General features: G+C 42.2%; 1 protein-coding gene across 4 annotated transcripts in view; it reads left to right on the plus strand.

Annotated features, from left to right (window-relative positions):
- Nucleotides 1–26,131, plus strand: part of RBBP8 (RB binding protein 8, endonuclease) — a 74,949-nt gene that overhangs the window by 16,178 nt on the left and 32,640 nt on the right. For all 4 annotated transcript variants that reach the window (XM_090039804.1, XM_090039801.1, XM_090039802.1 and 1 more), the window contains exons 3-6: nucleotides 1,881–1,923; nucleotides 7,847–7,942; nucleotides 10,754–10,866; nucleotides 19,134–19,209. In XM_090039804.1, coding sequence (XP_089895930.1) covers nucleotides 1,881–1,923; nucleotides 7,847–7,942; nucleotides 10,754–10,866; nucleotides 19,134–19,209 — 328 coding nt within the window. The remainder of the gene's footprint in view (nucleotides 1–1,880; nucleotides 1,924–7,846; nucleotides 7,943–10,753; nucleotides 10,867–19,133; nucleotides 19,210–26,131) is intronic.

Consider the following 26,131-nt stretch of genomic DNA (forward strand, 5'->3'; position numbering starts at 1 on the left):
ATTCATTGAATCTTTGACTTAACTATTGCTTTCCAAGTAGAAGCCTGAAGAGTCTTCAAGAATAAAGACCAGCATTTATATCAGTAAATAACTTTATTTGTTCATCTGTTCTGGGGGTGGAGATTTGTTGATGAGACCAGCTTCCACTTTCCCTAACCAGTGACAGTTTTTATTTTGTGCTTGTATTTTGGTTGTATTGGTGCTCTGTCAACTTTTTTTCCTGAGGCTTTAGTTTCATGAGTTTATAATATTAAAATACTTTTGAAAGTAAAGTTATAATAGGTTTGTTAGGTTAAAAGACTTTCAAATATGTGTGAAATTGATCTTTTCATAATTTCTGGTGGTATGTTTGAGGAAAGCTCAGTTGCAGGGAGGAAATTTCCTTTCCAGCAATTTCTTATGTTTTTTGTTCCAAGTTAAATTGGATAGCTCAATATTCTTTGCAGAGTAGGGATCCCAGAATAGGGAAAGAGTGAGAGGGAAGGGTCAAGAGGTTGTGAATAATCTTTCCAACCATCTTAAAGAGTTTTTTATTGGGAAGTTTCTGGCTGAGAAGCATCTGGCAGGATGACTCTCAGTAAAGTTGGGGAAAGTCACCCCCTTGTGAACTTTGAACCTTTAACATTGCTCCTTTGTGCATTTCCATTATGATTATATTCAATTACATGAATAGACAACTGAAGTTTAAATACAGTGTGTTATAAAGTTGGGGTTTTTTACACAGCCTTATATAGTACTGTGTATAGTTCCATGTGTGCAAAGTTCATGAAAATAATTTATATGACTATTACACAAGGAACCCATATTCTTAAGATAGTACACATGAAGTCCATTTTTTTTTCACAAAAGAGAAAATTCTCTAAAGGGGTAGCCATGTATTCTTATTTATTAAGAGCTCCTACTTCTAACCATCAGATTGGGGGATCTTCATAGTTTCTCCAGTCCTCAGCCCAAAGATGTTCCAACTTGGTGCATAAGACCCAATAGACATGGTGTCAAGGAGGTGGCCAGCCAATTTCACAAGGAGATCATGTGGCTGGCACCCACTTTTGTAGGCTGATTACAGTGGGGCTCCCCAAGTGTCTGACTGGCTGAGGGGCTCTGGTGGCCCTGCCCCTTGTTTCTGATTGGTTATGAAGGCTGTCTGTCATGCGGCCCTGCCCCTCACTGTTGATTGTTGGACAGGGATGGGGCTGCACAAGAGGCAGCCTTCTCAGCCAATCAGCAGCAGGCAGGGGGGGCAGCAGCTAGATGAGCTCTCTTTCATGCCTGCAGCCTCCCTCCCCATTTTCCTTCTGGCCAGTTGTGAGGCCAGGCCATAGTGCCACGAGGACTGTGGGCTTCCTCTGGGGAGCCAGCATTTGATTTTTAGTAAGGTTTTTTTTTTTGGGGGGGGGGTCCCTCCAGATTTTGCAGGCACTCCCAATTTCATAAATGAAAATTGCAATTTTAGTAGGTTCTTACCAGTAGGACATACTGCCCTGATCTTGGAAGTTCATCACATGTTAGTGATGGTGATTTTTTTTTCTACAGGAGTAAGCAGGCATATTTCCACAGTGATTTATACCAGAAAATGTCATGAAACTAAATAGCTATTACCTCATGTATATCTTAATCTGTCATAGCTACCATGTGCCTAAAAACCACTGTAATAACAAATGTAAGCTCTGAAGCCGTTTCAAAGTAGGATTTGGCAAACCGCAACGCCAGACTTTAGCATAGGGTCAGACTGTAGCATGAGTTCCAAATTACCTGTAACCGAAGTGGGGAAAAGTGCAAGAAAAATATTATGCAGGAATATCGAAGTTCTCATTAACAAAAGTGCAGCTTAGCTATATAACTATGTTAATAAGTACAATAATGCTCTTTTTAATTTTCAGGCTTACAGTTGAAAATATCCAAACTGAAGAAGGAAAGATGCTTGTAAGTACCCACCCGTCTTACAACAAGCAGACCTACTCTGTTAGAGCAGACTTTTTAATACAGTTAATAAACTGTGATTCCTGCATGGCTAGTTGAGATTTGGAGGCCTGATGATGTAGCTATAACTCTACTTGCCTGAGTATCCAGTCTGAAGTCATTTATAAATATGCGAAACTGCTTGCAGTTTCTAGAACTAGAACTCCGCATCTACCTCTGATTAATTATCTGGTGTTGCTATCTTATCTAGGGTATTTCTAGGATTTCCATCAAGGATGTTCATCAGGTACAAAAAATAAGTAGAAGAAAAGCTTTTAAACTGTGGCCACATCTGTACATTATAAAGGAATAGAAGGGGTGAAAGCGCATTTAAATCTTTAGTTAACAGCTGTTTACTTTTTATTTTCAGTCTGATTCATTAGATACATATCAAGCTAGCTAATTTCTTAACCTGGATTAGAGGACTAACATATGCCATAGTATCACGAACCGCATTTACAAAATTTAAATGTTTGTTTCTCTATTAGTTTCAAAAGTCAAATTAAATTCAGTGCTGAATTCTGTTAATGCAATGTTTTATTTGTAAAGTTACACAATGAAAATTTCATAATGTTTATAAAGTATTAAATTTCAGCTGCTATGTAAAAGAAATAAAAAATAATTATTACACTTATGGTAAATTCTCTTTCCAATTTGAAAAAGAGCTTACTTGCATTAAATACATTATACATTATAAAACTAAATTATACTGACCTATCAGCAGCACTACACTCTTTTTAGATGTGACACTTGGCATAAATTATTTGTCTGCCTCCTTTGAGGTAGCAACTTTCAAATACAGGCATACCTCGTTTTATTGCGCTTCGCTTTATTGCACTTCACAGATATTGCTTGAGGCAGGGTTGCCACAAACCTTCAATTGGTAAAAAACTGCAAGTCTATCGGCGCCATTTTTCCAACAGCATTTGCTCGCTTCGCATTTTTTAGCAATAAAGTACTTTTTAATTAAGGTATGCACATTGTTTTTTTAGACATAATGCTATCGCACACTTAATAGACTACAATATAATGTAAACATAACTTTTATATGCACTGGGAAACCAAAAAATTCGTGTGACTCGCTTTATTGCGATATTCTCTTTATTGCGGTGGTCTGGAACCGAACCCACAATATCTCTGAGGTATGCCTGTACTTAAATAGATATGAACTTTTCCCATGCTCTCTTAAAAAAAATTCTTTATTTCCTCTTGGTAACTCCAGGAGGCCCCCATAATCTTTCTATCAGCTTTACTAACATGCCCGTCTTTATGGTAGTGAGGCTCCGAGAGACAAAGACAGTTGTATAGCGAAGCAGAATGTAATGAATTCTTCCCTTTCCTGTTATGTAAAATATCTTGAAACTGCCTGTTTTTGTGTGCTGTATTGTACTGCAAGTTCAAAGTGAACTTGCTGTCCACTTTCAGCATTACTGCTTTTTAGGCTTCTTCCTTCCATGCCTGGTTGTCCTTTTATATTTTCCTAGCTGAAGTAGTCTTCATTTTCCAAAGTAACATTGGGTTCCAATGTTGTCCGTCTCATGTTGCTAACTTCTCCAGGTCCCTTTTTGTTTATCCTCATTAGCATTTACAGCTCTTCTAGATCTCAATGCTGTGTGCATATTTCAGCTAAACACATCCCATTCGTATATTCCATTTATCATTGTCTTTTCAAGGCAGAGCTGTTGAGGATTCCTACTCAGCTGGATGTTGTCCCACAAATCTGCCATTTTGGAAAGTTTTACTGTTCTGCCTTTTGACCATTTGGTGTCACTCTGGCATCCAAGGTGGTAGGCTCCTGCATGGTATTTGCTTCCATCCTCTGTCTGAGATGCTGACCTAAATAAACAGCCAGGAGGAGGCGGTAGTGCCAGTTAAAGAAGGGAAGGGCAGCAGCATAAGGGAAATTATCACTTTATTAGTAGATGTTTTGGATGGGGAAACCAGAAAAAAGATGACAAAGCTGAGATGGAGGTACAAAGCGCCCGAGCGAGGGACTAACAATCGAGGGATGGGGGAGAGGAGGGGAACGCGACTAGGTTACAAACGATACAATGTTAGCCAACTAAGCCCGGGGGTGGGGAGGGGGGGGTCGCGATGCTGAGAGGGAAAGGAGATAGATACACACATACCCGTTACAGTGATCTGCAGTGTTGGAGGAAGGGGCTTGGAGAAAGCGTCTCAGTCCATAAACATTTACTCATGTCCAAGAGGAGGGGTGGGTGGTTTCCCCTTTCAAAATGGGGCGGGGGGTCATCTTGGATTTGAGGACAAATTGGTGGGTAGAGGCAGCTGCTGGATCTCCAGCCATGACTCGGGATTGGAGTTAGAGCCACAGCCATTGCAGTCCTTCCCCACAGCCTGCTCCCCGTGGGCAGTCTCTGCAGACCTCTTTTCCCCCCCTTCCCTGCCTCCAGCTACTGCTTATCCTCAGTCATGGTTCTGGCTCTGGCCCAGTACACAGAGTACATAGCATGTCTGGCCCCCAGCTGGCCAGGTAGCAGTGGTGGCAGTGGCAACAGCTTTGGCCCCAGCTCCAACCCAATACCAGGGCTGGGGCCAGGGCTGCCACCAACACAACTATTGCTGCCTGGCTAGGTGGGGACTGCTGCCACCACATGCTTCTGGCAGGAGTAGAGCCAGAGCTGGAGCTGTGACTTAAGGAAAGGGGGCAAGTGGAAGAGGGGAAGGTGGTGGGCCCAGAGGTACTGCGGGGGGGAGCCTCAGGAAGCCCAAGGGGAGACAGGTTGGGGGAGCAGACAGCAGGGACCAAGGTGTGGGGGTTAGCTTGCTTGACTCCCCTGCAATTTGTGTTCTTATGACCTGCTCCCTGCTGTTTCTTGTCACCACGCTGCTGCTTTCTGTGCTGCAGTGTCAGGAGGGAAGAATTAAAGATGATCCTCTAATAATTGGATTCTATAAATGAAATTTTATAACAAATTAATAATTTTTCCAGGTATAGAATCTAATTATTAGGTGGAGGTTGCCTTAAATTCCAAGTCATCTTGGATTTGGGTTAAATATGGTGTGAGAATCTTAAGTGCACCATGTGAAGATCCTGTTGTCCCAGAATAAACATCACCCTCAACCACCCCTGAACTCTCAGCAGTACCAAGAGACCCAGTAACTACATAGTCACACTCGGCTAGAGTTGCTAAGTTTTGTGCACACTCTTCTTGTATCCCCACTGCTGCTTACTCCTGTAGCCAGCTTTCTGTCTGTATAACATAAGTTTCCCTCGCTGTATGCTGTTCCTGCCTTTCCGGAAAACGGCACATAACTCAAATTTGCATAAAGGGAACCCACTTTACAAAGTAACAAATAGGGATATGTTCCAAGACCTTGACTGTACTGACCCCCAGACCCATTTCTACCAGCTTTTACAAGACAATTTTGGTACTCACCAACAGCAGATGGTACACACAAGCACAGGGCACTTTCATAATGGGGATGGCAACTACGATCAAGGAGCACAGATCCACACAGGAGATGTATTTTGGTGTGTGTCACTCCCACAATGCACCACACAAAGCAGCTGACTGTATTCTTCCACCACACTGATCGCATAAGAGTGAATTTATTTTGGTATTAAAAGGGTCATCACATGAGAGCAAATTTGCACATACAGAACCCATATAAAGCGAGGGAAACCTGTAGTTCAAATTGACGTTATTAATTTGATTAGTTTTAAGGGTAGGGTGTTTCATCAGATTCTCTCAGCTGTTCTGCTAAAATCCACATTAATCTTATATGCAGTTTAGATTTTGAGAAAAAAATTTCAGTTTGGCACTTTAGTAACAGCAGTGTGGTTCCATAGGCAATAAGAGAACCACAAATGGAATCTACCTTTTCATGAAGCATGTTTTTGGTGTCTCCCTTGTTTAACAGTCACAGCTCTACTTAATTTATGTTGAAAACAAATCAGTTTAAACATTATTTCTTAGTTTGTACAACTTCCAAAAAGTATTTTAGATGCTTTATTTTCATTGTAAGGTTGTGAAAGGTTATCCTGTATACTCTGGCTTGTTTCTACATCAGGGAAAATTAAAAGCTTATATTCTTGGTAAATTTAGTCTCCAGAAGATGAGTTTAATCCATGATATTCTGTTGTGACTTCACACATACCTAACCAAATGACTAAATTATTGTTTGCTGAAATCATTCTACAGTTACCACATTCTGGAGACAATAGCTGTATATGGGAGTTCTTGTTCTCCCTGATGCTTTTGAATACCTGAGGTTTAATATTTCAGAGTTGATAACCAGCTGACAATGAGCTCCTTATATTGTACCCTGGTTCAACATTGGAGCTAATGATCTTGTAAATGCAGGGTCAGAGACCATTCATTACGAAGACTACCTTCATAGCCAAAATGTCAGTCACTTTTGTCAAGCAGCACCAAAATGTTAAAAACTTCTTTTTCTCTTCCTTCCATTTTACAGCATGAAAATATAAGTCTATGTTTAGATTACTAAATATACTGATTCTCAGAATGGGGTGCTATACCACCTTTATGAGTTATTCTGCCTGCTTTTTTCCTAACTTCAGACTAACACAGCTAACTACCTTGCTCTTTACATGTTGTTGTTGTTGTTGTTGAAATACCATCTTTGTGTAAACAAGATACCAAGGTTAGTGTTCTGTTACATAAATGGGACATGGGGGGAATTGAATTTCTTTCTTTCATTACCTCTTCATGAATCATAAAGTAGACCTGAAAAAGCATGGTATTCTTTTCCTTAAAACATCAGAAAAGTTCATACAGCTTGTCTCTGACTTTCATGTCAGAAGTACCCAAGAGTCCACACATCTGTTTCAGGATTGGGCACTTCAGAGGCTCCCTTTGCTAGCTGTAGTGGCCAGCAGTCTTTGCACATGCTAACTTTTTAAGTAATAAGGGGAGTCAAAAAGCATTCATGTTTTTGTTCTAAATCAATAAAATAAATATGGATAATATATTTCTGATGCCTCTCACTACCTCATTCACTTAACTGATCTGTAAATACTAATTTCCCAGCATCCCACCAAAATTAGTAAAGTGAAAAACGTAGTTGGTAACATTTCAGGGACAGTGCCAACCTGAAAATTGTATTTGTCTATACACATATGAAGTAGTTGCAGATTTTACCCAAGTTCATTGAAAGAAATTAGGAAATATGGTTTTCTTTAATTTACTTTGTGCATTAAGCAGAAATTTTTCATTCGTTATCATGGTTTCCTGTAAATACCCTGCCTTGATGTTGATGGAAAAAATCTTAAATCTTCTATAGATTAAAAGAAACTGTTTGTTTGTCTTGTATGTAATTATAAATAACATAATTCCATTATAAATATAATATCATTTTAAATATCACTTGGCAAATAATGTAAACAGGGTATAATACATTTAAAATACGGTATTTGGTTATGGATAATCACAGACCACCTAACAGTAATACTCACAAGGAAGATCAACTAATTAAACCAATTGTGCATGTGGTGCCTCCAGCATTCTGCTTCTCCGAGCCCCTTACCAGCTGGAACTCTGCTAGCCTGCAAAGGGAAACCTGCTGTTTCCCGTGTTTTTCTCCTTTTACAGGAGCAAATCCGTGTTTTTTTCCACAACAAATGGAATACCTTGATCCCTAGTAATGACTAAACTTCCAACTTGATGCTGTCCTTGATCAATCTATAGCCATGGCATAAATAACTAGTTATTCTGGTTTTCATATTTTTTCACTTCATTTAATATTTTTCTGATTACCAACTGCATTTCTCAGAGAGAAGAAGGGAGCGTTCAATAGCTAGTGTGTTATAGCTGCATACAGCATTCTCCGTTGAAATGTAATGACTCAATCTCAACTAAAAAAATCTGCTTTTACAAGAATTTACCCCTCTCTCTCATTTTAGGGATGCAGAGAGGCTTGAAGAGTTTTATACAAAAAACCAGCAGCTGAGAGAGCAACAAAAGGCACTTCATGACACGATCAAAGTTTTAGAAGACAGGTAAATGAATGAGGTTTTGTCTGTTTGTTTGTTTTGAGGAGAGTGGTATAGATGTATCTTGTGTTTTTATAGTGTAATCAAAATTATATTGTTTAGAGAAAACTGGACAGTGTTAATCCTTCTGACTGAATTGTTTTTACATAATGTTATTCATTCTCCGGTACCATGGTACTTAGTACCCTATAGATAAACAAAAAGCAGTGAAAGAAATTGAAGAAATTAGGGAAACATTTTGCAATATCCAGGCAATAAAAATTAATAGGGTGTTGAGAAATGAGTACATTTAAATACTGATGAAACACTGAGACAAGACAAAATCCTTCCCAGAATTATAAAGGAAATGGTGAAATGGAAAAGGGAGCCTTTATTAGACTACATTTTAAAACTCCTGATAACTAAACATTATTTCAAATTTGAGATAATTTAAAGGAGATGGATCTCTGTAAAAAATGAGTTTGCTTTGTCTGTCTCCTTTTTTTTTCTCATCCTCAACCACTCCATTCTACTTTTTCTTCTTTTGCTAAGTTTGGATGCCATATTGCATTTGTTCTTCTGTTTGCTTAATCTCCCAAACCAAATGCATATAAAAATACCCCAGATCTTTTCATTTTTGAAAGTGTAGAGTAGATTCATAAAATTTGCTCTGTAAAGACTACCAAAAGGAGGAGGTTGTATGTATACTGAGATTGCTGTTCCCCTACTTCTTGGCCATTCAGTATTCAGTGGCAGGTAAAAATCTCATACTTAGAGAGCTTGAAATCCTTAGTGAAAGGAGTAGCAGTGAACCCAGTCAAGTTTATGTACTGAACTTTTGACCTCACATGGGCAAGATTATGGATGGACTTACTTGATTATGCGTACAGACAAAGTACTCTTGTTCTGAAAACTCAGGAGCACTTAAAACTCTTTTAAAGAGAGCAACTGTATTGCAAGTAGTAACTTTGACTCTCAGACTTCTATGTGCTTAAAATGCAGTTGTTAGTCAGGCAAGTGACAGTAATGTCTCAATATTCAGATTGTATACTCTTTTCTCCAGTCTTATATATTGGGTATGTCTGATACTACAAATCAAGAGGTTTGTTCCTGCTAATGCTCAGCTGTTGGTCTGAAAATTCAGTTGTTCCTTCTGCTACTTAAATTATATAATTTATTACTTAAAAAAGAGTTATGTTATTTTCCTGGCAAAACAGAATTCAGATGCATCTTCCATAATAGTGTTAGCATTTCCTTGCTTGGAATTGTAAATAAACATTTGGTTTTGCCTATAAAGCAAATAATGTGACTTAGTAGGAGCAAATATATTGACTGAGAATGTGCTCTTTATACCAAATCCTTTTTTGACCACAGATATATTTTAAGCACTTTGACCGAAGCCTGCTGAAGTCAGTGGATTCATTGACTTCATGGAGCTTTGGATCAGTGTGTAAGTTACTGGCCACGTGGAGTGGGTGTTACAGGTGCATATTATATATCTTTTTGGCTTTTTAAAATTATTTTTGATGTCTTACATTCAATATACATCTTACTGTGGCATGATTTGTAGATCCAAAGCTGTAGGTAGCCATTATTAAACTTAATTCTCTGTCTGGTATCGTACCGTTTATACAAAATATAAGTGGAATGTCTTCCTTGAGGTCCTACAAAAAATAAATCTGTGTAAACAGGTGACTTGAGTGAACTGCTAAAATAAGTAGAGAGAAGAAATCCTATGTTGGCAAAGATAGATGTTAGAGCATCAAGGCCTCAGCACACATTGCACTTTAGACATGATTAACCAGTTAATCACATCCTAAGTTGTTTCCTAGCCACACATTAATGCAATTAATGATCTGCTAAATGAGGAAGAAACCACAAAACTATTACACAAAAAATGTGTGCATCATGCATGCCAGGAAATGAGGGAATTGTGGGAATCACAGGTCAGATCCCAGGGCACCTTTACTTGCACGTCTGCCAGGGGCCTTAAACTAATCTTAGTGGTTGCTGAGAGGGTAAGGAAGGTGGCTTCATTGTGTATGACATTATAGTGTATATACCTTTAAATGTTAATAGCTAGTAAGATGAATACAGCCAGTGATCATTTTATCTTTATACTAGGGGTGCTCAACCTCCAGCCTGTAGGCCAAATGCAGCCTGTGATCCTTGGCATCTGGCCCATAGGGCTCCCCATAGGCCAGGAAATTTGGTGGCAGAGGAGCAGGGGCAAGTAGTATTGCCACTGCTCCCCCACTGCCAAATTCCCAAGCCCCACAGGGCCAAATCAGGGCCCTGACCCCTGGCAGCTCCACACACCCAAATTAGGCTCATCTGGTGGTTTGACCACGCAAACCAGTAATTCTCAACCAGGATGCTATAAGATCCTTTTCAGAACGTGACATAATCTTAGTGCTTTTAGGTGATTCATGGGTTAAACTCGGATTTTCAAACGGGAAAGTATAGTGTCAAAAACATTCCAGCCAACCATTGTTGTGGTCTGAGTTCTTTGCAACAGAAGAATTGCTCTACTTTTTTTTCTTCATCAAAAAATGAGTGAAAGCTTACAGCTGCATCTTCTGAGGGATGCTTTGTGTCTAAAAATGTTGAGAACCACTGATTTTTAAGTATAACCAATCATCAGCATTTCCTTTACATTTGTTCTGCCTAGAAAAGTTCAAAGCAACAATTCTTCAAAGAATAAAATTTGAACTAGTGAGGTACCATGTATTTGTCAGCAGTTTATTATTATTTATTGTTCCAAATGAAATACCAATTGTCCAACTTATATATGCTATTATCTTTAACACTGGAAAACTTTTTTTTATCTCTCCCTAGATTAAGAGCAGGATTATGTGATCGCTGTGCAGTAACGGAGGAACACATGAGAAAGAAACAGCAGGAGTTTGAAAACATCCGGCAACAGAATCTTAAACTTATCACCGAGCTTAGTGAGTTTTATCCATAGTAATAATTCCAAAGACAAAATATAGCGTGTTATAAATTTTGCTACTTTGTTGGTAAACTGGCATATCGTACATTTTTAACATTTGAGATCATTTTGTTGATGTTCTTTCTATAAGAAATTCAGCAAGAAAACAATGTTCCCATCTGTAATCTTTAGACTAAAGCCCGCTTGGTTATTAGTCGCTTCTTAATTTGGATTGCAGTGTTGTTCCTGAAATCCTAGTAGTGTAACTGTAGTACTTCCCCAGGCACCAACTTGATATGGGGAGGCAGGTGGGGGGGAGGGAGAAAAATGCCTGCTGCCTTAGCTAAGTGATCATAGTGGTGGCACAGTAGCAACCAGAAGTCACTACTGTTCCTGTGTTTGGCAGCTGCCTCAGGTGCCTAGCTGTCTGTTATGCCTCTGTGAACTCCCATTGGCTTGGAAAGTCCAATGGTACAGAATTGCTGCATTATTGCTTCAGTACTTTCTTGGGATGGGGGGATGGAGTGCATATCTTTAGAAGGGTAACAAAGTTATCTTTCCTGCTTGGTGCAGGGAGCTGGACCCAATGATCTTCAAAGGCCTTATAATGTATGAATCTATGAAGGATGCTCATTACCACCTGTGTACTCTTCTTTTGACTGTAGCAGAGGATACCTTAAGGATGTGGCCAGCAGGAGCTAAATCCTTTAATCTTTTTCTACACCACCTTTCTGAAAAAGGCAGGGACAGCTTTGGTCAGGGGCTCTTCTAAAGTACTGGTTTTCAACCTGTAGTCCATGGACCCCTGGAGGTCCACATGCTATGTCTAAGGGGTCCGTAAAGGATGACTATGATCAAAAGTATTGATACCAACACTTACAATTTAAAGGAGTCTGTACCTACATTCAGCATTTCCAAAGGGGTCCACATCTCCATTCAACTTTTTTTTAGAGATCTACAAATGAAAAAAGATTGAAAGCCACTGCTGTAGATTAGAGGATAGGTTGACAATAGGAAAATTCTAGGCAAGATGGATGGCAAAACTGAAAAAAGAGTAGACATGAGAGAGTTGTTTGATCCTTGATCTGTATTGCAACTCTGGGTAAAGCATTCCATAGCTGGTTGTCAGCTTTAGCTGAAGTTCATTTGGAAACTTGCTATGACATGCGCTTGGACAAAATTCTTCCCTACCAACCTTGTGTCTTCTGCTTTTGTTGCTTGTAGCTAGACTACAAAAGCGACTTCCAGGAGCATATACCATATTTACTCAATTATAAGACAAGGTTTTTTTCCCCATCCAACATAAGGAAAATCAAGCCTCATCTTATCACGGAGGACTTGTGTGAAATCAGAAAATACACATGGCCAGCCAGCAGAGGGTGCCTGAGCTCCCCTCAGGTGCAGGGTTCCTGGCCAGCTGGTGCAGGGTCACTCTAAGCTGCTGCCTCCTCGTGTGTGCTGAGTAGCTTCCGTACCCTCTGGCTGGAAACCCTACATGCAGCTCAAAGTGACCCAGCAGGTGCCAGCCAATACTGCCCCCCCCCATCTGCCCCCCAATACTGTCTGCGCAACATGCAGTATTTCTAGCCAACACATGCTGGGTTGCTCTGATCTGCTGCCCCAGCAGCAAGTGTCAGAGCAACTTGTCACGTCCTGGCAGCCTGGGCAGGTTCCTTGCTGTATGCCAGGTTGCTTTGGCACCTGCTGTTAGGGCAGCAGATCATAGTGACTTAGCATGTGCTGGCCCAGATATCCTTCATGGTGTGGGGATAGTGCCTAACCAGCACCTGCTGGTTCATTTTGAGCTGCGTGCAAGGAGCCTGGCTAGCACACACAGAGCTGCCTCAGCACCCACCAGCCAGGCAGCAACTGGTAGCAACCTGATCACCTGCCTGCCAGGTACCCATCATGCTGTGGGGAAAGGCTGGCCAGGCATGGAGCAGGCAGGGACCCTGCAGGTGCTGGCTAGCACTCTGGAAGAAAGGACCCCCAGGACCAGACATGCTGAGACAAGGGACCCAGTACTCAGTGAGGGACCCAATGCATAGCTAGGCTCCAGGCAGCAGTAGGAAGGTATCCAGCATGCAGTGAGACTCCTAGCAGTGGCAGCAAAGGATCCAGCACATGGCAAGGCTTCCAGCAGGGGTAGCAAGGGACCCAGCATGAGGTCAGGCACCCAGCATGCGAGGGACCTGGCAGCAATGACAAGGGACCCAGAACATGCATACCATGGGCAATCCAGCACTCAACAAGTGACCAAGAAGTGGTGACGAGGGACCCTGCATGACCATACCAGTGAGGGATCTAGTACACAGTAAGGCACCCAGCAGAGGGGCAGGTGGAAGGGGTGCATCTGACAGTAGCAGGGAAAGCAGCAAATTACAGGGCCTGATCACCACTGACTGGCGCAAACATAAAAGCATAGAAACCCATGGTAAATTCTGTGGGATGTGTGGTGGCAGGGGAAACCACCATGACAGACCATGTAGAAAAAAAAGGAAGTAGCAGTACAAATGTGAAGATACCAAAAGGAATGAGGTGCAGTTATGGTACAAACTTTAAAATTAAAGTTAAAACTTATACTGAAAAAACAAATAATTGTGAGGTGCAAAGGAAATATAACATTACTGAAGCAAATGAGCATTGATGGAGACAAAATTAAAAGGAAAACTCGAGAATGCCAAATCCACATGGAAAACATTTGGGAGTCCAAGACAAGGTCACTTTCCCTCCTTTCTCTTTTCTTAAACGTACTTGAGAACTTGCTTAACATTTTCAGGAACGTCTATCACTGGCAAAGTTCTTCAACTCAAGGCATTAGAAGTAGCAAAAGAATTGAACATTCTCCTTCAAAAATTCAAAGTAGTGAGTGGTTTATCTGAATGATGTGATGTAGTGGTTTAGCTCTGAGATGAAGAACATTACTTGCACAAAAATCAACTATCAGACTGCAATAAAAGACTTGTTGAAATGCAGCAGTACTGTATTGGACTATGCAAAACTCATAATTACCTGCAGAGCCAAGTAGGTAATGCTGATAAGACTCCAGCCTATTTTTACATGGCGAGCAATGTCACCATCCATGAGGTGCAAAATCCATAATGACAAGAAATACAGGAAAATGAAAAGTTGTGAATTACAGTGATGTTAGCAGTATTGGCAAATGAGAGAAAATTGCCACCCTATGTGATTTTATTTTTTAAATGAAAAACTGTGCCAAAATAAAAGCTGCCATTAGGAATAGTGGCTAGATGCCAGGAACAAGGATGGATGTCAAGTGAATTGATGAATGACTGGTTAGATGTTGTGTGGAAATGGAGACCTGAGGCACTGCTAAAGAAAAGAGGAATGTTAGTGTTAGATTCTTTCAGAGGGCTTTCAATACTGAATGTGAAAGCAAAAATTCAGTCAGTGAATTGTGATCTTGTAGTCATACCTGCTGGTATGACATCTCAACTACAACTATTGGATGTTGCAGTGAATAAGCTCTTTAAGGACCATTTGCGGTGTCAGTACTCAGACTGGCTTTTGGCAGGGAACCACATACCTGGTAGGAAGATTAAGAATCCAACCATAGCACTTCTTTGCCAATGGATTCTCACTTCTTAGGGAAGGATATCTTCAGAATCCATTATTAAAGGCTTCAAGAAGTGCTTTACATCCAGTGCCATGGATGGAACTGGGATGGAACTGACGCTGATGTTTTGTGGGAAGATGAAGGAGAAGATGAGAACAGTGAAGAGTGTAAGAGTGAGTATGCATGTAAAAGTGACCAGTCTTAAATTGTAGGATCCAAGGGCGGAGCAGCACCCACCAGGTTCTAGATAGAACCTAATATAGATTAAGTTAAGCTAATGTTTAAAGTGAAGTTAATGTTGAATTTATGACTTCCTGGTATTGCTGTAGTTTTCATGCAGTAGGTCTGTTTATTAAAAATATATATACCAAAGTAAGATTTTTTTCTTCACATGGAATCTAAAGTACTGGGGATTGTCACCTGAAATTTTGGGTCATCTTATTTTCGAGTAAGTATGTTATAACCTGAGCTATATGTAGCATACATATAGTTGGCTGACTGAGAAACAGAGCTGGAGCCTTTGCAAAGTAATGTATATTGGCAGGAAACATTTAAACTACGTATGCTGGTATGTATTTTAAAGGTTTCTATGGGTATGGGTCCAAGAGCAGCAGTGGCAGGCTCCCTGGAGCCTCCCCATCCACTGAATTTCCAGCTTTAGATTGTTCTCAGTGGAAGCAGATGAGGGAGCTTATTTTTTGGCAGTAATTTTGAGTGATATCGAGTCATTGTAAGCACGCCCTAAGTTTTAACTGTTGATTCAAAGAACGGACTTGTGTGTGACTGTAAACAGCTCACTAAAGGTATCTGTTCCGTGTGCACTTGTGATCAAAAAGACTAAGGTGTAAAAGAAATGCAATTGTGAATTAAACAAAGAATATCCTAATGCTTTTATATTAGTGGTGTCTCTTCGTATAGATTCCTGTGTATAATACTGGTAATCCCAGAATGGGTTCAGGTCACAGTGGTGAGAATGAAACAGGGTGTGGAAAATTTCACATTGAGAGGGATTGGAAAGATCAGTGTTTACCTCCTTAACGAAAATAATAATAGGGAATAAAATAGAAGTGTATGAATTCATGAATAGCATAGTGAACATTAATTGGGATCTTCTGTTCTCTCTGTTTTATAATACAAGAACAAGGGGCCATTCAGTGAAATTAAAAGACAAGAAATTAAAAACCAGAAAAAGGAAACATTTCATGTAATGTGCAATTAACGGACGTAAGCAGTTAACAGCAGAAGTTGTTGATTCCAAGGACTTAAATTTTTTTGTATCAGATATTTATATTATAGAGAATGCTTAGAGTTGTTCTAACTAATGACAGCAATGTTGTACAAAATATTAAATTATCCAGGATTTTTCAATTTGTAATTCTTGGAGAGCAGAAAGAGATCTGACTTGGCAGCTCATCCCACATTAGAGTATTGAGGGATTTGTAAACCCTTCACTGTTACTGTTAGGCAAGATGGCAATATTGTTTCCTAATCACATAACAAAGAACAGAAAACCTGTATAGAAGAAATCCAAAAGAGGGAAAGAAACCTACAAGAAAAATAACAGAAGCGAAAAAAAAAAAAAAAAGATAACCGTCTTGAAAATATGGTTGCTGCTGTTCAACCCAGGTTGAGGAAAGACCTGGCAATGAGTTTGAATATGTATGAATTTGAAGTTTTTCTGTGAAATGTGGGGAAAAGTAGGAAGGGATGAGATCAAAGATGTAAGTCAGGAAAGTTGGGCTGAAAGGGACCACTTAGGGCAGGATCATCCCTGATTAAACCATCCCAGCCAAATGTCTATCTAACCTGGTCTTGAAAATTACTAGGAATGGAGATTCTGAAACTTCTCTGGGTATTCTGTTCCAATGCTTGGCCACCCTTATAGTTTGAAAGTTCTTCCTAATCTCCAACCTAAATTTCCTCTGCTTCAGTTTAAGGCCATAACTCTTATCCCTGTTCCCAGTGGCCACATCTTCATCCTCTCTAACTGCCCTTATTTGAAGAATTATTAAACCACCCTGAAATCTTCTCTCCTACACACTAAATAACCCTTGTTTTTTCAGTATTTCTTTATAAGTCATGCTTCCCAGGCCTCTAATCACTTTTGTTGCTCTCTGCTGTACTCTTTCCAACCTGTCCACATCTTTCTTGAAGGGCCCAAAACTGAACACGCTACTCCAGGTGAGGTCCCACCAATGCTGAACATAATAAAAGAATTATTTCACTTGCTTTGAAAGTGACACTTTTGTTAATTTAACCCAACTTGCTGTTGTCTTCTTTTTTACAACAAGTGTACACTATTGGCTCATATTTAGCTTATGGTCAACTGTAACCATAAGGTCCATATAAGCAGTACTTCAGCCTAACCATGCATTCCCCAGTCTATGCTTGTGTATGCAGTTGTTTCATCCCAGGTGCAGAACTTTACACATGTTCTTGTTGGCAGACATAGCTGAGTTTTTCCACCATTTACTTTGTGCTGTTTTGCAGTGGGGAGTGTAGGGTGTGATTTCATAGTTAGTAGGGTCGGAAGGGACATGAGCAGATCATCAAGTCCGACCCCCTGCCATGGCAGGAAAGAGTACTGGGGTCAAACAACCCCAGCAAGGTGATTGCCAAGCCTGGTCTTAAAGACCCCCAGGTTAGGAGCCAGCACCACATCGCTTGGAAGTTGGTTCCAGATCCTAGCCTTCCTGACAGTGAAGTAGTGCCTCCTGATGTCTAATCTGAATTTACCCTCTGCCATCTTGTGACCGTTATTTCTAGTCACTCCTGGCAGTGCTTGGGGAAACAGAGACTCCCCCAATGCCTGCTGGTCCCCTCTGACTAGTTTGTGGGGGCTGAACAGGTTCAGGTCCCATAGCCTCTCCTCGTAGAGCCTGCCCTGCTGCTCCCTGATCATGCGAGTGGCCCTCTTCTGGACCCTCTCCATGTTGTCCACATCCCTCTTGAAGTGCGGTGCCCAGGACTGGACTCAATACTCCACCTGTGGCCTGACCAGTGCCACATAGAGGGGGAGCATCACCTCCTTGGGCCTGCATGACAAGGTGCGGTTGGCCTTCCTGACTACATCCACACCACTGCCTGCCCATATTCATCTTGACATCAGTGATGACTCCAAGATCCTTTTCTGCCTCTGCACTGATGAGAAGGGAATTCCCCAGCCTCTAGGTATGGTGCTGGTTCTTCTTCCCCAGGTGCAGCACCTTGCACTTGTCAGTGATGAATCCCATCCTATTCTTGTTCACCCACCCCTGCAACCTGTCTAGGTCCAATTGCAGCCTATTCCTCCCTTCTAGCATGCCCACATCCCCCCACATCTTAGTGTCATCAGCAAATTTGAACAGGGTGCTTTTTACCCCCTCGTCCAAGTCACTGATGAAGATGTTGAACAGTGCGGACCTGAGGACCGAGCCCTGGGGGACCCCACTGCCGACATCCCTCCAGGTCGAAAATGACCCATCTACCACCACTCTCTGGGTGCGTTCCTCCAGCCAGTTGGCAACCCATTTGACTGTGTAGGTGTCAACACCGCGGTCCCCAAGTTTTTTAATGAGAACTGGGTGAGACAGTGTCAAAGGCCTTCCGAACGTCCAGGAAGACTCTCCACTGCTACCCCTGCATCTAAGGATTTGGTGACCTGGTTGTAGAAGGCCACCAGGTTGGTCTGACAGGACCTGCCTCTGATGAACCCTTGTTGGTTGCCCCTAAGCATAATCTCCCCTGCTGGCCCCTCATGGACGTGCCAGAATAATTCTCTCAAAAAGCTTGCCCAGGATTGAGGTAAGACTAACTGGCCTTTAGTTTCCCGGGTCCTCCTTCCTCCCTTTTTGAAGATAGGAACCACATTGGCCCTCTTCCAGTCCTCTGGCACCACACCAGAGCACCACGAGTGCTCGTAAAGCCGTGCCAGGGGTCCTGCAACGACCTCAGCTAATTTCCTCAACACTCTAGGGTGGAGATGGTCTGGACCAGCTGATTTAAATGCATCCAGTCCCTCCAGAAGTTCCCTAACTAGTTCCTCACTAACCCTTGGCCTAGGTGTGCCTCCCCTGGGATCTGAGGGGGGCCCACTGGCAGGGCTGATCTGGTCCCTGCTCAGGAAAATGGAGACAAAGAAGTCGTTAAACAAGTTAGCTTTATTGTCTGGTGTGACGACCAGATTTCCTAGCGTGTCTTGCGGGGGCCCCACGTTACGCAGTACCTTCTTTTTGCCCCCTATATATTTAAAAAAGGACTTCTTGTTGTCTTTGATCCAGGAAGCTAGTCCCAGTTCCTTGGCCTTCCTGACTACCCCCCTGCATCCCCAAGGAACCGCAGTATAATCCTCCCTGGTGATGGCCCCTCGTTTCCATTTGTTTTACTTTTTGTGGCCTGCTGCCCTGATATAGACAATTAAGTCACAGTCTTTTTCACTTGGAAAAGTAATGTAATGACTTTGTGATCCAATACTTTCTGGTAGTATTGCTTTTAAAAAATCAATTTTACACAATTCATGACTAATTTATGAATTCTTGGTTTTGAATGGAGGCTGAAAATGTACTTGGTAGCTGTGTTGATCTGTTGAAAGTGTAGGAATATATAGGATAAAACTGTGTAATGATCTAATCTCTTACCTCCCTTGTCTTGTTAAAGAAACTGACAAAAGTAAATTTCAGTGACAAAATTGAAAATTACTGGGTGTGCTGACTTTTGATTATATATTGCAGTGAATGAAAAAAACAACTTGCATGATGAAAATAAAAAGATATCTGAACAGCTTCAGCAACTGCAAAAGCAGATGGAGTAAGTTTTTGGCTTTTCCTTTCTCTCTGTTGTCTTCCCCTCTCTCCCTAAACATTTTAATTCCTGGAAATATAAGTGGGTGTTTAACTTCCTCACATTTGAATCCTGTCTCTTAATAAATTGTCCAATGATAATCCACTGTCATTCAGAATTAACGGACGAAAGGGAACCTCTTCCCAGCTCAATATGCAGCATTTTCTATTATTTTTCACTATTAAATGTATATGCATGGGGAGTAACAGTGACTTAACATTTTTAAATTATCTTGATTTCTATGAATATGCATTATAAATTTGTAATCTCCATTATTCACATATACTGCCGGTTACATACAATCAGGTTGTTCTTCCTTCTTAGTATGAGATTTTAGAAAAGAGATTTCTAAAATAAATTCTTAGAGGAGAAATTTCAGGAAAGCATTCATTTTGAAAGAGACTTGGACTAAAAATGGGCAACAGTTGATCTTTAGTTTGCAAGGTGGTAGCAAAAAATATTCCATGTAATACATACTTAATACACCGAGGTGATGTTGCATGTAAGAGAGAAGTAATATTCCTTCAGGTGCAACAGCACCTAAAATACTTGTTTCAAAATTGAGCACCTAAGGGACCAATCCTGTGATGACAAGGACATGGATTCTGTGGCTTGGCAGACTTGGATGTTATACAATAACTCTTCTTTAACTGTTCTGAAACTGCTGTGGAGGAGAGTTCTGATGACAGTCTGCCTGCTGTCGTCTTGAAACTGCTTTCCATAATCCATTAATCATGTTCCTCTCACCCTTGCACTTTCAACACATGAAAGCTTTCATGTTTTATTTTTTGGGTCACACATCGCATCTCTGTGTGCCCCTTCTTAACCTGTCTCTGTGTGGTCAGCCCAGTGCACCAATCTACTCTGCCCTCCATACCCATTCATGCTGAAATTGTCGGCAACACAATGATTAAAAAAATTGCGTGCAGTGGTTGACAAGTATACCAGTATTTACTCTAGCAGTGTATGCAGAAGAAGAAAATTTCCAATGGAAAGTTGTCAGCTGTTGGCTTTATTAAAGCTCTCAGGCTCTACTATATCTGAGACAGCAGGAGAGCAATGATTTCAGGAAGTATTTGCCAGAAACATTTAGCAAACTAAAGGCACTCTAATACATTTGACTTTATAAAAATGACTGCATAATTTTACTAAATTTACAGTATGCTAACACAGACAACCAGCCCTCCAGGCTATGGAGTAGTAATTTGATTCATAGATGTAGGGTCGGAAGGGACCTTGCAGATCTTCTAGTCCAACCCCCTGCCCTGGGCAGGAGAGAAAACTGGGTTCAAATGACCCCAGCTAGGTAATCATCAGGCCTCCTCTTAAAGACCCCCAAGGCAGGAGCCAGCACTACTTCCCTTGGAAATTGGTTCCAGATCCTAGCCGCCCTGACTGTGAAGTAGTGCCTTCTAATGTCTGGTCTGAACCTACTCTTTAACAACTTATGGCCGTTATTCCCTGTTACTCCGGGAGGTGCTTGAGGGAACAAGGTCTCTCCCATTCCCCACTGGTCCCCCCTACTAAGTTTATAGACAGCCACCAGGTCCCCTCTCAGCCATCTCTTGTGAAGGCTGAACAGGTTAAGGTCCTGTAGCCTTTCCTTGTAGGGTCTGCCCTGCTGTCCCTGGATCATGCGAATGGCTCTCCTTTGGACCCTCTCAATGCTGTCCACATCCCTCCTGAAGTGCAGCGCCCAGAACTGGATGCAGTACTCCAGCTGTGGCCTGACCAGTGTCGCACAGAGAGGGAGGATCACATCCTTGGCCCTGTTTGTGATGCATCTGTGGATGCATTACAAGGTGTGGTTAGCTCTACTGACTGTGTCCTCATGTTGGCAGCCCATGTTCATCTTGGAATCGATAATGACTCCAAGATCTCTTTCTGCCACTCTGCTTTCAAGAACAGACTTCCTCAGCCTATAGGTGTGCTGCTGGTTCTTACTGCCCAAGTGCAGCACCCTGCACTTGTCAGTATTGAATCCCATCCTATTCTCATTTGCCCACCCCTGTAATCTGTCCAGGCCCAGCTGTATCCTGTTCCTCCCTTCTAGCGTGCCCACCTCATCCCAAGTCTTGGTGTTGTCTGCAAATTTAAGCAGGGTGCTTTTCACCCCCTCATCCAAGTCACTAATAAAGAAGTTGAACGGTGCAGGCCCAAGGACTGAGCCCTGGGGGACTCCATGGCTCACATTCCTCCAGGCTGAATATGACCTATCCACCACCAATCTCTGAGTGTAGCCCCTCATCCAATTTGCCATTCATCTGACTGTGTAGGCATCAATGCCATAGTCACCTAGCTTTTTAATAAGAATGGGGTGGGAGACAGTGTCAAAGGCCTTGCTGAAGTCCAGAAAGACTACATCCACTGCAACATCCGCGTCCAATGACTTTGTGACCCGATTGTAGAAGGTAATCGGGTTGGCCTGACAGGACCTGCCCCTAATGAAACCATGCTGTTTGCCCCTGAGCATCATCCCCACTGCTGGCTCTTCACAGATGTGCTCCTTGATAATCTTCTCAAAGAGCTTCCCCAGGATCAAAGTAAGTCTAACGGGCCTACAGTTGCCTGGGTCCTCCCTCCTCCCTTTTTTTGAAGATTGGAACCACATTGGCCCTCTTCCAGTCATCTGACACCTGACCAGAGAACCACGAGTGCTCATAAAGCTGTGCCAGGGGCCCCTCAATAACCCCTGCCAATTCCCTCAGCACCCTGGGGTGAAGAGCACCTGCTGATTTGAATACATCCAGCCCCTCCAGAAGTTCTCTAACTCAGTCCTCCCTGACCCTAAGCCTGGCAGTGTTTCTCCTGAGTCTGTCCCAAATCTCACTGGGGGAGTCCTGGTCCTGGCACAAAAAAAATGGAGGGAAAGAAATTGTTAAAAAGGATATTTTTTTTTAGATATTTTAAAGGATATTTGTAGCACATATAGCAGTTTAAGGGAATCCAAGTGGAGTGACTTGGAGCTGTAGGCACTTACATTTTTGTATTGGCCTTAGCACCTGGAATGTGATGATCCATTCATTGGAAAAAGGCTTTATCAGGGGGTGGGTTCACAGTCCTCAAAAGGCTAGCAGATTTTTCAATGGGGTCAGGTAAACTAGGAAGGAACAATGGACACAAGTTATTAGAGAGTAGATTTTAGATTAGACATCCGCAAGAACTGCTTCACAGGGAGGCTAGGAGCTGGAACCAGCTTCCTAGAGAAGTGGTGCTGGCTCCTACCCTGGGGATCTTTAAGAAGAGGCTTGATGACTACCTGGCTGGACTCATTTGAGTCCAGTCTTTTCTCCCCCCCCCAGGCCGGGGGTCTGACTTGAAGATCTATGAGGTCCCTTCCAACCCAACTTCTATGATTCTATGAACTAGATGCTTCATGAAATGCTAAACACATCCCAGGAGAGAATCATAAAGAGTTATTAATAAAGAAGGTAGGGCAAGATGTCTGTCACCTTAGGGCGCCTATACACCTACCGATGCACTATAATTACAACAGAGCAGCCTCGATTAATCGAGCGGTGGTAATTTCCATGCTTCAGGAGACTCTAATGCAGGGGTGCGCAAAATGTGGCCTGCCAGGCCATTCTATCCGGCCTGCAGGGCTCAGAGCTGCTCTAATTAAAGCACCCCCACACACGCTCCCAGAGCATGTCTGTAAATGCCTTTAGGGACTACCTAGTTCATTCCAGCAAACAAGCCGAAGTTTCCAAATATACTAGTCTGCCTTGCTAGACCAGCCCATATTAATATTGCTGAGTCTTCCGCAGTGATCTGGGGACTTTGAGGTATTATAGAGAAAAATACCCTTCCTATTAATAGTCTTTGGCTTAGCAGGGCTGTAACAACAGGCATATATAGCTTTTCAGTATTCCATGTACAAAATTGTCAATAATCTCCTGTGCCCTGCCAAATTTTATGGCATGGGAGCAGCAGCACCATTTTTGTAGCAATTAAGAATTTCCATTGCAACAGCCTGCAGCGCTTAACCAGCACCACACTAGTTAGGCATTGACTGGTAGCAATCAGGGATGATAAGCTTCCAGGTGGTAATGACAAGATATTACTACACACTGAGGGGAAAATTCTCCTTTTGCTGAGCAGGGACAAAATCCATACAGATGTATAGGAGAACAGCCTTTGTCTTTCTGAAGATCTGTCACCACATCTGAATTATTCAAAAGTATGTGAAGTCAAGCAAAGTTAATTTGTATAACTAATGACAAAGCTTTAAGACTGCAGGACTGTTTTTGATCATGTATTTAGGAAAAAAAAGAAGTATAAATTGCACATTAGGACTAGCCTGTAGGAGTTCAAAGAAATGAATGTGTTCTCTTTCAAACTCTCTTCAAAGTTAAACAAACCAAGTAAGCCCAACAAGTGATGCTTCTTGTCAATAAAGCTAAGATGTATTTCTGCATTTTTCTGTTGTGCTACCTGTTTATTTTCCAGAAGACCTCACCGCCTAATGCAAGCTTAACTTTTCTTCAAATTTCTTCTTCTTTTTTGAGCTTTGAACTTGCATCTAAAGACAGGAAAGCAGCTCCAAGTCTGTGCAATCTAAGTTAGTTATCCTTGTCACTGTGTCTTATCTTTTCTCTCATTTTCTTTTCCCATGTGATAGTAAAAGGTATTCTTAGGAAGTACAAGAGGAGTAAACAAGCTGCTTCTTTACATAGCTCTAAAACAAATGTCATAGAATCATAGGGCTGGGAGGGACCCTGAAGGATCATCGGGTCTGGTCCCCTGCATGAGCAGAAAAGACATCTGGGGTCAGGTGACCCCAGCCAGGTGACTGCCCAGTCTTCTCTTGCAGACCTCTTCAAGATGTTTGCACCACCTCTGGGGGGAGCTTGTTCCATAGTCTGGACATCCTAGTTGTGAAGACGTTTCTTCCTAATGTTCAGCCTGAAACTATCTTCCAGGAGTTTGTGGCTGTTGTTTCTAGTTTTCCCCCAGGGCGCCCTGGTGAACAGTTGTTCACTGAGGCCCTCATGTACACCTCTGATATAGCGATAAGCCGCAATCAGGTCCCCTCTCGGCCTTCTTTTCTTTAGGGTGAAGAGTCCGAGATCCCTAAGCCTCTCCTCATATGGCTTGCCATGCAAGTCTCTGATGAAATGGGTGGCCCTTCTCTGGACCCCCTCAAGCTTTGCTGAAGTGCAGTGCCCAGAACTGGATGCAGTACTCCAGATGCGGCTGCACCAATGTTGAGTAAAGCAGGAGAATCTCTTCGTTTCTTTTGTTTTACTGGAGATGCATCGATTGATGCATGCCAGAGTTTTATTGGTGCTAGCGGTTATTGTGTCGCATTGCCGGCTCATATTCATGCTGGGCTCTGTTGTAGTGCTGGTCAGGTTAGCATTGCCCAGCCTGTAGGTGTGGTGGGGGTTCTTCCTTCCCAGATGCAGCACTTTGCATTTCTCTACGTTGAACTGCATCTGGTTCTGTTCTGCCCAACATGCCAGCCTATCTAGGCCTGCTTGTATCTGCTGCCTATCTGCGGGTGTGTCCGCGCAACCCCATATCTTGGTGTCGTCTGTGAACTTGGCCAATGGGGTTTTCACCCCCTCATCCAGATCGTTAATGAAGATGTTGAACAGCACTGGCCCAAGTACTGGCCCCTGGGGCCACTACCTACATCTTGCCAGGGCGACACCAGTCTATTGATTTGGAGTCTCTGCATCCTACCCCACAACCAGTTTTGCACCCACTTGACAGTCCTGCAGTTGAACCTGATATCTTCCAGTTTTCTCATCGGTACCTCATGGGATACCAGGTCAAAGGCTTTCTGGAAGTCGAGGTATATGATGTCAACCACTTTTCTCTCACCGCGGTGATGAGTCACCTGATCCTAGAAAGAAATGAGGTTGGTTAGACAAGACCTGCCCGTGATGAAGCCATGCTGGCTGTCATTCAGTACCATGCCTTCTGCAAGTTTGTCACATATAGCCTCTTTGATGAATGTTTCTAGGAGTTTCCCTGGAATAGAAGTTAAACTAATTGGCCTGTAGTTTCCCAGGTCCTCATGCTTCCCCTTCTTGAAGATGGGCACGTTGGCCTTCCTCCAGCCCTCTGGAATTTCTCCAGAGTCCCATGATTTTTGAAAGACCTTTGCTAGGGGCTCTGCAATTATTTTGACCAACTCTTGAGTGGAGTTCATCCAGTCCTGCTGATTTTTATACACATCTAATTTCTTTAATTGATCGTACACCAGTTCTAGGGCAATGGTGGGAACGGTGTCAATCCCAGCCTGCTCGTTCTTTGCCCTACCTGGTGTGTTGTTCCCCTTCATCTTGTGAAAGACTGAGGCAAAGTAGTCATTTAGGAGTTCCGTGTTTTCCTGAGTGGTAGTGACCAGGTATCCTGAGGCATTGAGCAGCAGCCCCACACTCCCATTTTACTCCCTATGTAGCTAAAGAAGGACTTCTTGTGGTCCTTGATTCTTATAGCTAGGTTTAGTTCAGTTTCTCCCTTAGCTTGCCTAGTCTGTTTTCTACAATTGCAGGCCTTTAAGTAGTCTTCCTTAGAGGCTGTCCCAAGCTTCCGTTGTTTGTACACCTCGTTCTTTTTCTGTCGGAGGGCTGCAACTTCCCTGCTTAGCCAAGAGGGGGTTTTTTGATCCTTCTGCTACTTTTTCTTCATAAGGGAATGGATTTTCTCTAAGCCTTAAGGACTGTGTCCTTAAGGAACAACCATTCTTCTCTTGCTCCCTTTACCTGTGGTCCTTGGTCTCTCACGGCATTCTCTACTAGTGACCTAAGCTTATTAAAATTAGCATTTTTGAAGACTAAGAATTTGAGCTTGGTATCTGTTTTGTTGGCCTTGTGACGGACCATGAATGCAATGATTTCATGGTCAGAATTGCCTAGGCTACCCTTTATGTTTAAGT

Source organism: Crocodylus siamensis, chromosome 3 (genome assembly GCF_052110815.1).
Source record: "Crocodylus siamensis isolate JL-2025a chromosome 3, ASM5211081v1, whole genome shotgun sequence".
In the NCBI taxonomy this organism is placed as follows: domain Eukaryota; kingdom Metazoa; phylum Chordata; order Crocodylia; family Crocodylidae; genus Crocodylus; species Crocodylus siamensis.